General features: G+C 42.0%; 1 protein-coding gene across 1 annotated transcript in view; it reads left to right on the forward strand.

Annotated features, from left to right (window-relative positions):
- The window catches only part of fkbp16 (FKBP prolyl isomerase 16), a 36,152-nt gene that overhangs the window by 13,249 nt on the left and 4,283 nt on the right, over positions 1–18,620 (forward strand). Inside the window, exon 4 of the mRNA XM_056766040.1 lies at positions 17,868–18,085. Coding sequence (XP_056622018.1) covers positions 17,868–18,085 — 218 coding nt within the window. The remainder of the gene's footprint in view (positions 1–17,867; positions 18,086–18,620) is intronic.

Below are 18,620 nucleotides of genomic sequence, written 5' to 3' on the forward strand. Positions count from 1 at the left end.
CTATAAATTCTGAGAAAATATAACCGTTGTCAAGCTGAAATATTGTTAAGTTATCAATTGGTTATCCAATCAAATGCAAAATTTTAACGGTTATCTTTATTTGTATGCAGCACTTAAACCATGATCCAGTATATTTTATTATCTATGTCAAAAACTGACAGATACGGACCACCTAGGACCACCTAGTAAAACAATCCGTCCCACAGCATTGTTTTCTTGAGCGGATCCATGCTTTTCTCACGCTTCAACTCAGAAAAAGCTCCTGAAGCAGGAAAGCAAGAGCTGTCCTGTGTTTTCTTAGCTGCTTTCAATGCCTTCGAGTGTTTTCCGTGCGCAAGCTATGTTTAACTAAAGCGCACCGTCTCAAGGCCACCCAGCTTACTACTTCATATGCATAATTACACGTCCAAAACAGATGCAGGAAATATGCCACATGTTTGACCAGATAGTATCAGATACATTGATACATTAACACTCAAGCGCACATCTCTGATCTCTGAGAAAACAAGGACATGACCACAGGAGAGCCATTGCTTTCCTGCTCCCTTGCGTAAATGTGACGGCAGGTCTGATAAGTGCGTCACACGATCGTCTTCCTGGTGGATCGTCTGGAGGTGCTGAACTGAGAACAGAGCCACTGCGGAATGCATAATTCTGAACGACGTATCCACCTCTTGCATGCTTATATGCACAGGCACACCAAAGCAATGAGTCAGACTGAGACGTCAGATCACCGTCACTGGCCCTTAGCATCAGCGTGTCCATCACAAGCTAACATCTGCTACACACACACAGAATCAAAATGAGTGCATGATTTTGGTCTTGTTTCTGTTATGTTTTTTTGTGTTTATTGCCGAGCATGTAAGTCTAGATAGTTACGTTAGGAACACACACAGGCATCCAAGACATATTCTGGATTTTTAAATACAAACTATCAGTCTCGAAAGCCTCTAGTGAAAGTTGTTCTCCAGAGGCTTTGGCAATAAAAACAAGCTGCCAACTTTGAGTGAGCAGCTGTCAAGTTCAGTGGAATCCTATATATTGGACCCAAGTCCCTGAGCTCTTAAAATCTTGCCCTGCAGGTCCTGTCTTTTTTACAGTGATCAGAACACGGAGGGTCAGACTAATAAGACTGCTATAATTAACCTCCCAGAAGTGGAGCGTCCTTCCTGACACACCCCCTTCTTTAGAGGCCCACCGCAGATCTGGACATGCAGGCAACAGTCAGTTCAGGTCACATGGATGAGAGGGAGAAGACGCTCAACATTTTATAAGGGCTATTTATGAGCTGTGCAATGTTTGCCGAGATATTTCTCATGAGAATAAGTTTCAGAAATCTCACAAATATCTCCATTGGTTTCCAAAGACATCTCAACTTTGTCACAAACTGAGCTCAGATTTGCCAAGCCTGCTATCAAAAGTCAATGTTATCGAAGATTTCAATATGACCTCAAACTTTTATCACGATATTTACCCAAATTCAGATTATTTTACCTAATCTACATGAATTTTACAGATACATTCCAAATGTATTTGATCAATTGTCTCATTCACTGTTCATACTTAAATGAAACTAAGATATCATGAGGTATGAAAGAGCAATAACCAATTAAGGTGAAATTGGTGATTATCATTTTTTTATATGTTTATTATTGTTTCTTTATATTTTATATACTGTGTAGTACCGAGTACGTGCTTTGGCTTTTTAAAAGAAAGCAAATTCATTTTTGATGACAAATCTGGCATCTTTCTGTCAGAATATCATACATCACATGATGCTAGTAAAAGCAAGCTGTGACTGTCAGTCACTCTTGCTGAAATTGAAAAATATCAAAATGTTTTTCCGCAGACACTAAGTGAGAGAATCAGAGAGACACTGTACAAAGACACATTTGTCAGAGGAAGAGAGACAGACAGGTTTTTGCGTTACTGTGAGACAGACCATGTCTAACCTTGTAAGGAAGAGATGATTCATCTTTTATTTACTGGCGTAATGCATCTTTCTCTGTTTTTGTCTTCTTTTTTTATTTGAACATCGTTTCACAGAATGTCGCATTTAAGAATTCAACAAAAGTGTGAGGACAATGTGAGAAATTTCAGAAAGTTTATCAAAACAATGTAAAAGCACTTTGTTTACCTGTATACTGTATAATAATGAATGTAAATAATATTCATATAATGATTAAAAACACAGCACATTCAATTAAAGAAAGGATCCTTAATATAACAAACAAGACTTACCTCTAGTAAAATTATAAAGATAAAAAGGTGGCTTTGTTTTTACACCACCATTAAGAAACAAAATATCTTAGTTTGATAGTTGAAATTGATAGTTCACCCAAAAACAATTCTGTCATCATTTACTCACCCTCTTGTCATTTCAAACTTGTATGACTTTCTTTCTTCCACAGAACACAAATGAAGATGTTTTGTAGAATGTAAGTAACCGCCACCCTTTCACTTGCATTGGTTTTATGTTCATACAATAGAAGTGTGTGAGTACCAGCGCTGTTCGGTTACCAACTTTCTTTAAAATATCTGCTTTTGTGTTCTGTGTCAGAAAGAAAGTCATTGAGGTTTGTAATGACAAGAGAGTAAGTTAATGATGACAGAATTTTCATTTTGGGGTGCACTATCACTTTAATATGCATCTGTCTGTCACCAAGGCATCGTTTCACAGAGGAAGGGATTATGAGTTACATAGAATCTTATTATTATGTTTGCGCGGTTCTTGTACTGGTTGGATCAAGTCCCATATTCGCAAACAGATTCAACTTTTTGAAAAGCTTTACTGTCACATAATGAATGGGGATATAGAGTGGAGTAAAAACATGTAATCAAATCAGAACATTGCTTACATAGAGAATTGCAAATGTGTTATTGTCTTTACAGGTAACGTGTATAATTTCTATGCCAAATGCCAGAAAGAAGAAAAATGGACTGCTTTCAAATAGTGTTTTACAAAAAAAATAATCCCGCCCCAACCTCACATCATTGGTTGAACCAGTTCCATATGTCAGATGTAGAGCCACAGTTTTTGACATGTTAAGAGGAATAAACCTAAAAATGGTTTACTAACTGTATACTTACAGTATACCTGTCTCCACATTTAAAACTGAGACATTAGGGAAAACAACTATTTTAACATAAAAAACTCTAATTCTTTGAAGAGATCTCTTGAGATTCTTAAAACATCTCCAATACTGTTGTCAGCTAGATGACATAAACAGAGAGTTACACATGCAAAAAACTTAAAACTTAAAAGTTGCAGTGTTGCAAGTATAACAGTCAAGTTTAACCCGGCCTGGTTCGTATTTCTTCTGTTGTGGTTGAAACTCCATATGGTCACATGTCATCATGAAATTTGAAAGATGTATATTTAAAGCCTCCATCATACATATCCATCCCTCATCTATGATTACTATGTAATCAGTCCATGAGGAAACCTTTACGACTGCAGCGCAAACACGCGGGCACACAAGCACAGCAGTACAGGCTCATAAAACAGGCGGTGGAGCTGGCGCCGGTGGCCGCAGGGTTGAGATTGGGTTCATTTAAAAGGGCTGAAGAAGACTGCTTCACATTATATGAGCACATCAGAAGAGCTCTCCCAGAGGCACTATGCACTTCGCCGCCTTGTTCCCTGCTGTTTACACCCTGACTGCTTTAACAGGAACAGGAAATAAAAACAAACAATACCGTAAGCATGTCAAAAACAAATGCCCGTCTTGTGGTGTACAGTACTAAATGACGTTTAAAGGATAGGCTCTGATAAAAGGCTGTGTCTTTTGAAGTAAATATTTAATTGTAGGCTACTCAAGTAAAAGAGGAAAACACCTGCGGCTGTTGTGGTTTTGATGCTGGCCAATGTTTCTTATAAATAGTTACTAAGTAATTAGTTACTGTAATTGAATTACTTTCCCCTTGAAAAAGTAAAGTATGGGATTACTCTAATTTTCTGTAATTTAATTACAGAAATTAATTAATAACAGTTACTTCCGATGTAATTAAACTTAATGTGTGCACTAATCGAATTACACTTTTACATATGTAATAAGTAACTAGTAATTAGTTACTTTTAAAAGTAACTTACCCAACACAGATGCTGGCCCTCATGTTCGTCCATCTAAAAGACAATGCTGGCGTAAACCAGAGCAAGTACTTTGAAAATTAATCTCAAGTTAAGCTTGTGATTTATAATTCGAGCTGTCGGGAACCTATTTATTGGAAGTGTCAATTTGACGTCATTTAACTTCAACCCATGTAAAAATAAGTTTGTAACGTTACATTAAAATGTTTCAAACAGAGATATATACACTCTGTCATGACTCTCAAGGTGAGACATGGCGTGAGAACCCAAGTGCAGGCAGACACAGACGGTATTGATGGAAAACGAGGATATTTATTAACAAATAAACACTAAACAAGACAGGCAAAACAAAACCCCACGTGGGGGGAAAACAAGACAGGGATATATATAATTTTAACAAGAAACACTGACTTACTAAACTATAAACAAACACTGGTAACAAACACTAAACTAACACTTACTAGACAAGGAGACAGGAACAAGTAAAGACGGGTGCGTGAAGCAAACAGCAGACAGACTCACAGGTACTGCATACAATGCACGAGCAACGAGACAAAGAAACATGAGGACTCTTTATAGGGGAAACAGACAAAGGATAGTTAACGAGAAACAGGTGCTGGGGATTAGCACTAAGGAGAGGCTGACAAGGAACGAGATGTAGGGAACAATGACAAGACACGAGAAAGATCACTCAATCTCACACAAAACCATAGGTTATGCCATGACTCCACTCAAACAACAAGAATAAACATGACATGATAGTGGAATCATGACATAAGCCCCCCCTTTAATGAGCACCTCCAGGTGTTCATCAAGGGGTAACTAACGAGACAAGACTGACTGGGAAACAGACAAAAACCAGACAGACAAGGTGAACATGACAAGGGGCATACAAGATATGATAACAAAAGGGTTGGGGTGAGATAACAAAAATAACAGACATGGGAGGGGGGGCGGGGGCAAACAAGAAAACACAGGAAGTCCAGAAGGGGCAGGGCCGGGCGGGGAAGTCCCAGCCCTGGGGGACGCGCCAGGGCGCGGAGCCCCAGGAGGCTTGACAGGGGTAGTCCTGGGGGGAACTGTCCTAGTCCCCTGCAGGACTGCAGGGCTAGTCCTCGGCTGGAATGCCGGGCTGGACCAGGGCTGGAAGGCCGACTGGATTGTCGGCTGGGCAGCCGGACTTGACGGCGGCTGGGCAGCCGGACTTGACGGCGGCTGGGCAGCCGGACTTGACGGCGGCTGGGCAGCCGGACTTGACGGCGGCTGGGCAGCCGGACTTGACGGCGGCTGGGCAGCCGGACTTGACGGCGGCTGGGCAGCCGGACTTGACGGCGGCTGGGCAGCCGGACTTGACGGCGGCTGGGCAGCCGGACTTGACGGCGGCTGGGCAGCCGGACTTGACGGCGGCTGGGCAGCCGGACTTGACGGCGGCTGGGCAGCCGGACTTGACGGCGGCTGGGCAGCCGGACTTGACGGCGGCTGGGCAGCCGGACTTGACGGCGGCTGGGCAGCCGGACTTGACGGCGGCTGGGCAGCCGGACTTGACGGCGGCTGGGCAGCCGGACTTGACGGCGGCTGGGCAGCCGGACTTGACGGCGGCTGGGCAGCCGGACTTGACGGCGGCTGGGCAGCCGGACTTGACGGCGGCTGGGCAGCCGGACTTGACGGCGGCTGGGCAGCCGGACTTGACGGCGGCTGGGCAGCCGGACTTGACGGCGGCTGGGCAGCCGGACTTGACGGCGGCTGGGCAGCCGGACTTGACGGCGGCTGGGCAGCCGGACTTGACGGCGGCTGGGCAGCCGGACTTGACGGCGGCTGGGCAGCCGGACTTGACGGCGGCTGGGCAGCCGGACTTGACGGCGGCTGGGCAGCCGGACTTGACGGCGGCTGGGCAGCCGGACTTGACGGCGGCTGGGCAGCCGGACTTGACGGCGGCTGGGCAGCGCTCTCTGACGGCGGCTGGGCAGCGCTCTCTGACGGCGGCTGGGCAGCGCTCTCTGACGGCGGCTGGGCAGCGCTCTCTGACGGCGGCTGGGCAGCGCTCTCTGACGGCGGCTGGGCAGCGCTCTCTGACGGCGGCTGGGCAGCGCTCTCTGACGGCGGCTGGGCAGCGACCTCCGGCGGCTGCTGGGCCGGGCTCGGTGCCGGACGGACCGTCACCTTCCCACAGCGCCCCCCCAAAAAATATTTGGGGTTTGACACCACCGGACTCGGGACCACAGGACTCGGGACCACAGGACTCGGGACCACAGGACTCGGGACCACAGGACTCGGGACCACAGGACTCGGGACCACAGGACTCGGGACCACAGGACTCGGGACCACAGGACTCGGGACCACAGGACTCGGGACCACAGGACTCGGGGAACCCGGAACTGTTGCCGGTTGCTGAACTGGGCGACAGGACAGCAATTTCGGCCTGGGACGTCCTCCACGTGGCCTTCTCCTCCCACTACGGTCAGTCTGGCCCACGGCTGACTCAGCCGGGCCAGTGGGGAACCGAGGGAGTACCGGGAAGGAGGACTCCCGCGACGTCGTCCTCGAGTCTCTAGCCACCCACTCATCTTGGACTCCACCAGAAGGGCTGGCGACCGTGGAGCTCGAGCCAGAGGGTACTGACTCCCCAAGGGCAGCGGCGGCCAGGACGATACCCTCCGCAGCGCTCGACCGTGGGGTGAAAGTCCCATGTGGAACCTCACCCCCGGGATCGCTACGGTTGGCCACGTACCTGACCATGTCCGCAAACCCCAAGGGAGCCAGCAGCCTCTTCTCTGACGGTGTGAGGCGCCGGGTGAGGCAGCAGTTGAAGATCGTCTTCAACTCCGCCTCACCAAACTCGGTCACCTCCGCCACCGCCGAGAATGCCCTGGCGAACTCCTGGTCACCATAATTCCCCTGGCGGAATCCAAGCATCAAGTGGGCCTGGCGAGACCGCAAGGACAACGTCGTACCGTCCATGCTGCCTACTGGGTTCTGTTGTGGCTCGTGCATTCTGTCATGACTCTCAAGGTGAGACATGGCGTGAGAACCCAAGTGCAGGCAGACACAGACGGTATTGATGGAAAACGAGGATATTTATTAACAAATAAACACTAAACAAGACAGGCAAAACAAAACCCCACGTGGGGGGAAAACAAGACAGGGATATATATAATTTTAACAAGAAACACTGACTTACTAAACTATAAACAAACACTGGTAACAAACACTAAACTAACACTTACTAGACAAGGAGACAGGAACAAGTAAAGACGGGTGCGTGAAGCAAACAGCAGACAGACTCACAGGTACTGCATACAATGCACGAGCAACGAGACAAAGAAACATGAGGACTCTTTATAGGGGAAACAGACAAAGGATAGTTAACGAGAAACAGGTGCTGGGGATTAGCACTAAGGAGAGGCTGACAAGGAACGAGATGTAGGGAACAATGACAAGACACGAGAAAGATCACTCAATCTCACACAAAACCATAGGTTATGCCATGACTCCACTCAAACAACAAGAATAAACATGACATGATAGTGGAATCATGACACACTCACCTAAAGGATTATTAGGAACACCTGTTCAATTTCTCATTAATTCAATTATGGTGGTGGTGTAATGGTGTGGGGGATGTTTTCTTGGCACACTTTAGGCCCCTTTGTGCCAATTGGACATCGTTTAAATGCCATCGCCTACCTGAGCATTGTTCTGACCATGTCCATCCCTTTATGACCACCATGTACCCATCCTCTGATGGCTACTTCCAGCAGGATAATGCACCATGTCACAAAGCTCGAATTATTTCAAATTGGTTTCTTGAACATGACAATGAGTTCACTGTACTAAAATGGCCCCCACAGTCTCAACCCAATAGAGCATCTTTGGGATGTGGTGGAACAGGAGCTTCGTGCATCCCACAAATCTCCATCAACTGCAAGATGCTATCCAATCAATATGGGCCAACATTTCTATAGAATGCTTTCAGCACCTTGTTGAATCAATGCCACATAGAATTAAGGCAGTTCTGAAGGCGAGATGGGGTCAAACACAGTATTAGTATGGTGTTCCTAATAATCCTTCAGGTGAGTGTAGAGACAAAAGTAACAGATCTTTAATTTCTTAACTTCTATCTGCCAAACTGTGATCGGTTGATACTTGTCTGAGTGACATGTGTTTTACAAAGCTTACATAGAAAACCATGTGTCTGTACTAGCAAACATACGTTGCACCAGAAAGCTGTTTTATTGCCAGCATGTACATCAATAGGTTATCCCCATGGAAACCACTCAGAGACACTTTTAGGGCATTTACATCATTTATAACCTCGCTTGATAAAACATCCTCTATGACGTAGGAGGGCCAACTGTTTATTTATTTTTTGTTCTTCCTCTTTCATGCATTAGTTTTTGCTCCACTCATTAAGACTGACAAGGTGACTGGCTGACAGATGAGCGGCATGAGTCAGCAAGCGCTTGGAGCCTGAACCACCGAACGGAGCGGATCTGTCCCAGAGAGACGACAATGAGACATTCATTTTACCCTGAATGAGCACACCACTATTTTTGGCGGAAATCATACAAAAGTACAGCTCGGGAAATGTTTTAGTTGTGTTTAATTCATTTTGTGAATGCATTTGAGCAAGTCAAGTGAACTGAAGCAACTGAACAGAACTGAAGTGTAAAAACATCTGATGCCAGGGTTAGTGCACAACAGTGTTTTCATGGGTCTAAGAGATCTAAAAATGAATAACTTTCTTTAGTGAAACACAAAACTTTTGAAAAATGTTCACAATGCTCTATCATTAGATGTTTTGGTATTACTTAAAGAAAGTCAGTCAGAGGAAATACTTAAAAAGAGAGTTCATGCAAAAATTCTGTCATCATCATAGTAAGATATTTGAAAGAATGCTTATAACAGTTCTTGGCCACCATTGATAGAAACAATTATAATGTTTTCTTTCCTTCATTCTTCAAAATATTTTATTTTGTATTCAACAGAACAAAGAAAATGTTCCTACTGTGGTAGTCAATGGTGGCCAAGAGCTGTTTGGTTACAAGCATTCGTTCAAATATATTTCTCTGTGTTCATTAGAATAAAGAGATGTATACACATTTGGAACAACTCAAGGAAGTATATGAAGACAGAATTTTCATTTTTTGGGTGAACTGTTCTTTTAAAGACCTAATTTATTTTATTTTGTACAATTTCTTCAAAAGAATGCCTTGTATTTCTAAATATAGATGCATTAGGAAATGCAAAGTGACACGATGTGTCTTATACGTAGATTTATGAATATGACCTGCGTCCTGCCACCTTTAATAGCCCTCCTGATGTTAGCAAGCGTCACCTGAATCGCTCATCTGTTCTCCCACACTGCTCTGTCTCATCTCTATAGCAACTGCCAAAGCTCTAACCCCTCCTTTGACTAACCATCACAGTGTCCAACCAAAGCTTTCCCTGAAAACTAAACGCCGTCCACTGAAACCACAATGGCTGTTTTTAAACAGGCTGGCCTACGCTATCCGAAATGAGCAACAATAAATGCCTCGACTGGAATCGCCATGCCGCCTTGCCGCCTTACTGGAGTCTCGATCTTCCGGATGAGTGTGATATAATGTGTCTCCAGTATAACCCAAAACAGTCATTCAAGCATATTAAAGTTCAGGCGTTTATCTCAAGGGCCGTGACACAGTGAAACATTGTCTAACTGGTTTTGCAAACATTGCTTGGACAGGACATACTTTGTACAAAAGTACAGTCAGTTCTTCTGAAATGTTCCTAATGCTTTTTCCAAATACTTGAAATCTTACAGAGATCTAAATTTATAAAATAATGCAGACTTTATGTAAATAGGCTTATCAACTTTAAAATGTGAACTGTTGACATCAATGGCTGTGTGTCTAAACTGTTATTTATGCATAAAACTGTCAGTTACACATCGATACTGTCCTTCTGATGCCTCGTGTCGCCCCTTTTTTAATACCATAAATCATTATAATGAGTCACCCTTTATGTTTGTCACTGTTTTGCAAATATCTAACAATTATTAAAAAAGTGCTCATCAACTTTGAAAACACAGTACTGAATCATTGAAAAAGTACAGTTTTTTTTTCATTCCATGAAAAACACAGAATTTGGACAGCCAATGATTCATAAGACTAGCGACTGTTTATACTAATACAATATCACGTCCACTCTGGTTAATTTCATTTTATTGCTGTTTTTGTATGTTCACAACATGACAAATTCTCCTTTACAGCCAATGTCATCATGTGCATAATTTTGCACATTGTCAGGCCTGTAATGTGAATGGTTAATATTAATTTAAATGTTTCAATGTTTGATTTTAAAGACATTTTTACCTGTATCCTTTGCAAGATGCTGTTTTTGTACTAGTTATGGTACCATGACCTTTGATGCCTGAAGAAAACTATTGGTCTTAAAGCAAAACCAGTTGGGACTATTAGACATAGAGGCAAGACTAAAGTTTTATGGGTGAGCTTTGTTGTGAGTTAGGGTGAGGAAAGTTCCAGCTCCTCACGTAATTTGGGTTCCTCTGTGCTGAAATCAGCCCCTGAGGACCAATCCCCTCTGGGGGTTTATGGATGGGTTCTTTCTAACGCCCTGCTTTCCTGCCACCTAAATTTCTCCAGTTTCAACTCCCTGGGGGTTCATCAAATACTCACATTTCCCATTAAATGTTGACTGGAAAACAGATATGTGCAATGGATCATGGAAATTATGCAATATCTGATTTATCAGCTTGAAGCTTTTAACAGATTAACTCTGAACTGAGAACAATGAAGCACTGGGACTATGCAGAACACAACTTTTGAAACATTCAGATGTGCTGCAATAGCAGATGCAAAAAATGCAGAAGGGTGATTCATGCTTTCATCGCATTTCATGATCTTTAACCTTTGTGTTCGTTTGTGTTTTTTACAGGAATAGTTTTGTCGTTCTCCGTTCTGAAACAGTTATTTTATCGGACTCACATTATATTACAAACGTAAAATGTATTATTTCTGTATTATTAGTGTAACTAAGTAAAGAACAGAAATCAACAACGTGTTAAAAGTATTCCAAAAGCGATTCTAAGTATACAAATTTCTGTGTGTCTAAGAACTTGTCAATGAATGTGATACCCAGTTTTTTTGAAAGTTGTAAATGTCATGAAAGACAGATCGCAGATGGAATCACCAATCTGCTTTAATCGAAAAATGACTCATGTCTCTAAGAAACAAATGTATTACCTCTTTCGACCAGCATATCATGACTCATCGGTCAGGCGGGTGGGCTGTCACCTCATTAAACACATATACTAGGAAACAAATTTGCATTATCACAATACTTTATTAATCTGTCTGTTGATTCGAGCCCACGACCAAAGTGACATCATCCTCCTCCAAACTTTATTGAGCCCATCGGAAGCCCAGATCCTGCCATTTTTCCAAAAGGGATGCTGGGACTACACAATGCAAGCTTATTACTCGTAATATAAAGGCTTTTTACATCTACGTGTAAAACATGCTTTTAAATGCAAGATTACAGATCACGTCATCTCGATGATGCCAAAATACTAAAATATAAAGCATTCTTTGTTAGTTTGTGCTCAGCATAAATGTGACTAGTATTATTTCTTTATATGACATTGAAATTCCGGTAAGGAATGTGGGTCAATTCTTCTTTTATTTTAGCATTTGATCAATAAGTTTTATAGCTGAATGTTAATACCGTAACTATGTTAATTTATCAATGTGTCCTTAAGGTACAACATGACCTGTCACAGACTCACGGACAAGCACTGTGTGATGTTGTGACAAGTTTGGCAAGTCGCATGACAGAAATAAATGATCTTGGTTATAGGAAACTTACAGTATAGGAAAGGAAAAACAATGTATGGGTTTCAAACAGAAAAAGTGTATTTAAGTAAAATGATGAGGGAGGGGAAACACATTTGAAGAAAAAAATAAGAAGACTTTATTGCACAAATTATAAATATGTTAAACTAGTTTATCACAAATGTCATTTTTATTACGATCTAAGGATTAAAATTACATTTGTGAGAAACTAGTTTTACATATTTATAATTTGTGCTATGATGTCCTGTCTTTGTGCAGCAGATTAAAGAAGTTTTGTTGTTACCTCTGGGCCAGTCACAAAACAACAAAGGTCATGGTTACAGGCAATATTCATACACTGAACATACACACACCTCCACACAAAGGAATGACAACAGTAATTGACAAAGAGAAAAAAATGCATGTCAAATGGCTTTGTGTCAGTGTCAATTTCAGGCTTCTCCATTCATCGTGTAGATGTTTTCTTCTTATATAACAGAGCAGATCTGTTAGTCATAATGTCTCACTAACAGTCTTTAGGAGGTCAGTAAAAAAAAAAATTTCACTTCAATATTTGCTGGTTTGCTTTTTTGCACATCATCTTTTTACATTTTTACAGTTTATTTGTTTTGTATGCCCTGCTGCTGTGCCCATTATCTCAAAAGGTCAACTTGTGTTATCTAAATGAGCTTTATCTTTTTCCAGGCCAATGATAACGGAAATATTCAGTCGCCGATACTTTAAAGGTTCAGTGTATGAAATTTAGCGGCACCCAGCGGTGAGGTTGCGAATTGAAATTGCTCACTCCTCTCTTTCGAAGCTCTACGGTGGCTGAAACAGAACTAAGATGACCCCTCATCCACCTCCTGAGCCCTCACCCCCCCTCCCCTGTTGGTTCGTTAAGGCACAAGGACGTGGAACATCCTCTCTGTTCCATCTGCCACGACCCCCGGCATCAGCGCTTTCTCCCAGTTTCCGATCCCTTTCACCGGATCTTTAATTTCAAGGACTACACATTATCCTTTGCACCCGTTCATACCATGATTGCACCCCCACCCAAACCTCATTTCCCCAGATGCTATTTATGCCCTGTGTTTTGTTTTGTCTTGTGCCTATAGTTGTAAAGTAGTGCTTTGTGTTATTGGTAGTTCCGACCCTTGTTTTAGTACCCGTGGATGTTTTTTACCCGTGGATGTACCTGTGTATGTGTTACTTACCTGTTGATGTTATTTGTTATTACCCAACTGTTGATGTACCTGTGGATGTTACCTGTTAACAATTACCTGTGAATTCATACCTGCCATTTGTTCTCCAGTGCACCTCCATTAAATCACCTGTTCAGTTTACTTTGTGTGTGGCTTCGTCCTTTTGCCGAATAGAGTACAAAAATATCTCGTCTCTAAGCACCCACGTGACCGGCGACTATGCCATGTACTGTAGTGCACTGCAGTGTCTTGGTTTGAAGAATGAAGAAATTAAAGACAGACAGTTTTTGTGCAGTGTTAACTCTTAAATACTGTCTTAAAGGGATAGTTTACTCAAAAGTTTAAATTCTGTCATACAAGACAGAACAACCTCATTTTGTTCCAAACCTTTATGAGTTTCTTTATTGTGTGGAACACAAATAAGTTATTTCGAAGAGTGTTCCTTACCAAACAGTGGCTGGTCCCCACTTGCTTCCATTGTATTTTTTCCATGTGAGGGGAAACTTCTGTGTTTCACACGAGAAAGAATATAATAAAGGTTAGGAACAATATGATGTTAATGATGACAGAATCATTTGTGGGTGAACTGTATAACAGGAATAGCATAAAGGTGTGTCTGTGCAGAACTGCTAAACTTTGGAGAATACAGTAAAAACCTGTATTCTGGCCGTTTGTCTAATGGTAAATTCCAAGGTTGGCAGGTCTGAAAATTACTTTTAAAAATAAACCAAACCTAGGTATTCTTTACTGAAGTGTGACAGTTATTTCTGATCTTCTCTATACGCGACAACAGTAAAGAAAAGACGTATTGTCTCAAAGAAGCATCAAAGAAACAGGAAAAAAACACAATGGAAAAAAAGTACAATGTCATAGTGGGTCATGAAAAGCAGAAGTGCTCGATTGTGGTCTCGGTTATTGGTGTTAAACTACTGCAGAAACCGGATATAGTGCATCTCTTTCTCACTCAATGACCATGCACTCGCTGTGCTATCCTAAAGTGCTCTTCCAGTCTGGTGCCACATTACATAACAATTCTACTTTGACCTCTTGAGAAATAAGGGGACGTGAACACTTTGACCAGATCTGATTAGTCAGCACATTATCATACTGTATGCACTGCTTCACTCTGGCTCTGTGTTGTTTACCTTTGACCTAACTGAAAGGTCTATTTACAGTGGCTTATGTCTGTTCTGCACGGTCACGCAAGGCTGATCTGTCATGCATTTGAATTTGAGCATTGTTTTTTCTGTATTAGCTACTGTACGGACAGAGTCAAGAGGGAAGCTAATCATAGCCTGAAGTGTTGTGTTAAGCCAACAGATCAATTACTCACACACTGTGCCTCAGATGAACTTTCTTTTATATTCAGTGGGAAAAATTTATATCAAACAGTGACACAAGAGCGTTACAGATGAATTATCAAGAGTGCAGAATAATAACAAACCAACCAGAACACCAGCTGGCCAATATTTGTGCATTATATATTGTTTCTTCATTAGATGTTTGTGTTTGATGGCAAACAAAAAAAACAACTGAGATTTAATAATCATTAACACACAGGACATGACCAAATGTACATACAAAACCCCATATGTGCTGTCTTAACGTTTAAACTTAAGTGATAATCTACTCACCTGCTTGACTTCCTTTCTTCCGCAGAACACAAAGATATTTTGAAGAATTTTGTTAACCAGCACTTGTGTCTATACAAATGCCTGCACTGCTCGGTTATCAACTTTCTAATTCTATCTTATTTTGTGTTCTGCGGAAAAAGAAAGTCAAACAGGTTTGGAATGCCAAGAGGGTAATGGGAAGAAGTCCAAATTTTATTTTTGGGTGAACTATCCGTTTAATTTCAAAACCAATTTCATTAATAGGAAGTTGATCATTTATCTTTTTATCTGTCCATACAATGGAAGTCAATGGGGGTCAATGTTGTTTGCCAACGTTCTTCAAAATATCTTCTTTTGTGTTCTGCATCAGAAAGAAAGTGATACTGTACATGTTTGGAATGACATGGGGGGGGGGGAGTAAATTATGACAGAATTTTATTTTTTGCTGGAGTATCCCTTTAACAGCTTCCACTCCTTTGGAAAGGCTTTCCACTTGATGCGGGACATGTCAGTTTGCCATCATTTGTCAAGATAAGTACATAAAGTAACCTGAAATTTTTTAAACAGAGATGGCAATATAGAGGCAAAAGGATATGGACTTCAGCTTAAAAATGTGCTCTTGTGTTGGTTCCAGGAAACCTGATAAAATCTATACGTCTAATGCTTGGTACTCTAAGTCAGTTACTTTGCATATAAGCATTGGTCAAATGCATTAATGCAAATGTAAAACGCTGTTAAACTGGCCTTGCAGCTGATACACTGGATCTCTGAAACATACAAGCGCATTACAGTTACATAAGACATCTCAAGACAGGGAAAGAGTCTTATGAACACAGAGGCAAGAGGGCTGAGATGTAGCCAACAGAGATGGACAAACTCTGTTAGAGAGTTTATTCATATATTTCTTCATAATTACATGTGCCATTCTCCACCAAATCAAGTACAGTAACAGTGACACATCTGTCAATACACAGTTGAAATATGCATGAGGTGGCGCAGAACAGAGCTATCGCTTTACACTCAGCTTCTCACGCCAATGACAATGTAGGTTCAGTAACTGGATCTAATTTCACACCGAGAGGAAGGAAGTGGGCTGATAAAAGTCTTATTGTTCTAATCTGCTTGAATATCAAGTCTAAATCGTGTGTGTGTGAACAGAGTTTTCTACACACGGAAGAGGTTTGGAGACAGCTGTCGAGGAGCGTTTCAAATATTTACCTAACATCTTTCCCTCTCTCCTTTTTTCCGACCAAAAAACAATCGAGTGAGTAATTACCTGATTAAATGGACCCTGAACAACCTAATGGCAAGAATCCAGAGACCAGCACACATGCACACAGATTGAATGATCCAACACACACACACATAGTTCAGTAATAAGTGACGGGAATATAAGGGTGAGATGAGTGTGGGTTAGGTGGTCTGTTCCGTAGACCTCTGGGATTTACTTGTGCAGTATCCCTATTCAGCTCCTAAAACATTTCTGTCAGTTCAGTGGTGCATTGTGGGTCATAGAGACCAACTAAAACTAAACTAACAAAGTTCTAGTTCTATTTTAAAGATCATGGATTAGCTCTCTGACTTTAGCACACCAGCTCACTGATATTAAAACTCCAATTTACAGGAATACGCAGAAGTGTGCTGGGAAATCTCCAGCTGTACAAACAAGTATATTTGGGCCAAAGAACATCATACTGTGACAATATACCAGGACGTCTCACTCTTTCACATCAGGCTTTTTTATCTCATGAGAACACACTTAATAAATGTGCCCGGGGCAATCGACTGAGTTTTAAGCATTTGTTTGTCAGTGTATTGATTTATGTGTGGTCATTTGACTGTGTAGTGACAGAAATAAGGGTAAGATAAGGTTGTGTGGGTGGTCTATTCCTTAGACCTCAGGGATTTAGTGCAGTATCACTATTCAGCTAAAACATTTCTGTCAGTCCTAACAGGCTGGCGATCTCATACGGCTCATGGCAGCACACGTGTGATGCTACTGCTTTGCAAGCGGAGAAGAGATGAAATCAATGTGTCTTACATATCAATCATCATCATTCCCACATGTGACTGGGAAATTGGTTTTGAAGTGAATTTATATCCCAAAAGCTGTTTTGTAAAGGCGGCTTCGGGTAATAAATATTGACGGATGTATTGATTCTCTAAGGAATGGTCTATGAAGCAGTCAAATGTTAAAAGAGGAATGATGTTTGTTATGGAGAGAATTGGGTGGTATTTACCTTTGCTGTTCATTTTATGGCCAATGATGACCTCGGATCAGACAAAATTATGTGCATGAGGGACTGTGTGTGTTGGTGTGTCATCACAGCTGGGGAAACGTTAGTTTTATGTGTAATGTGGTTTTGAGAGTTTGCACAGTGTCATATGGAAAATAGCAATGGTCAAAAATATCTGAAATCGCTCTTAGTCCACTTTGTTTTCACATTTGTCCAAAGAAAAGCAATCACTTCTACCTTTGCTAAGGCCACTGAGAGAGTCCCGTTTGCTCTTCTGGCACAAGCAACATCTCACCAGAGCATGTGGTCTTCTTCGAAAGCCATTTCCAGCAAAGTGAGAGCAGCACGCACACCCTCTCCAGAGAGCAGGCAGCCAGTGTTTTAAAACAGCAGCACTCAAACAATAACAACCGCAATACCACACGCACAAAAATAGAAGAGACTTATTTAAAAAGTCTCAAAATAAATGGAGACGAAAAAGAGCTGTGACAAACTGCCAAGATCTCCACAATTGCCTAACACTTACTTAAAACTGCAGTACAGGACAAATACAGTCAGAATTCGCAGAAACCAGCAAAGATCATAGCGCTAAAATGTGTACATGAAAGTGGCAGACAGACAGAAATGAATCTGATGCTGCATTGCCGTTTGTGTGTTTAAGTGCGTGTGTGTTCATGTTTATCTATCATTGCGCAGACTTAAAGTCCCCATAAGGATATTAACAATCGGATCCACAGATATTGTCAGTGATGGGTATTGATTATTAAACATACCAAATGATGCAATGGTTTTGGATAAGGGTTAGCTGATCAAATATGAAGTTTCTACAGTCATTCTGTCTATGAAAAGTCCCCACAACGTATAAAACAAACCTGTGTGTGTTTTATTGTCAGGGAGCCTGATATACCAGCATGGGCTCCTATCCTGTATCAGTTGCAACTCCTGGACTTCAGAGACAAGCACGACCCTCTTTCCCTGCCAATCCCTGACCGGATCCGCATCGCCAACCAGAAACGAGAACGGGGCAACTTCTTTTTCCAAAGGGAAGAATACAGCATGGCGGCGCAGGCTTACTGTATGGCTTTGGATGTACTAATGACACGCACATATGGTAATCATAATTTGTGCACACGCTCACATGCATGATAGGTTTTTCTTGACAGGTTTATGAGCGACAACAAGCAAAATCTGTTTAAAATATACCCATCCTACAGTCATTTTAACAACCTTATCATATCTAATGGAACATTCAATAAATGGTGAAAGAGACAAACTCTGCGACCCTTCACAGACTTCAATTCAACCTGGCATCTGCCAGCAGCTCAGCTCATCCATTTGATCAGTAATCATGTCATCGGAATGGCCAGTCATGTCTGCGAGATGTGTCCAAACGGGGTAACGTTCTTTCTAAACCCTAAGCTAATCAAAGGAAATAAATCTACATGTTATTTCCACCTCCTTAATCAAGTTAATTGCTGGAAAGTCTGGCCCATCTTGAGAGGCACATTTGACAGTAATGAGACAGTAAAGTGCATAGCGCCGGTTTGGATTAGACACCGATAATGACCACATATACAGAAGTGATCTTCACATCGCCACAGTCTCCACTGACCACTCAAGCGTCACATATTAGACTGTCCTTCACT

This window comes from Triplophysa dalaica, chromosome 14 (genome assembly GCF_015846415.1).
Source record: "Triplophysa dalaica isolate WHDGS20190420 chromosome 14, ASM1584641v1, whole genome shotgun sequence".
In the NCBI taxonomy this organism is placed as follows: Eukaryota; Metazoa; Chordata; class Actinopteri; order Cypriniformes; family Nemacheilidae; genus Triplophysa; species Triplophysa dalaica.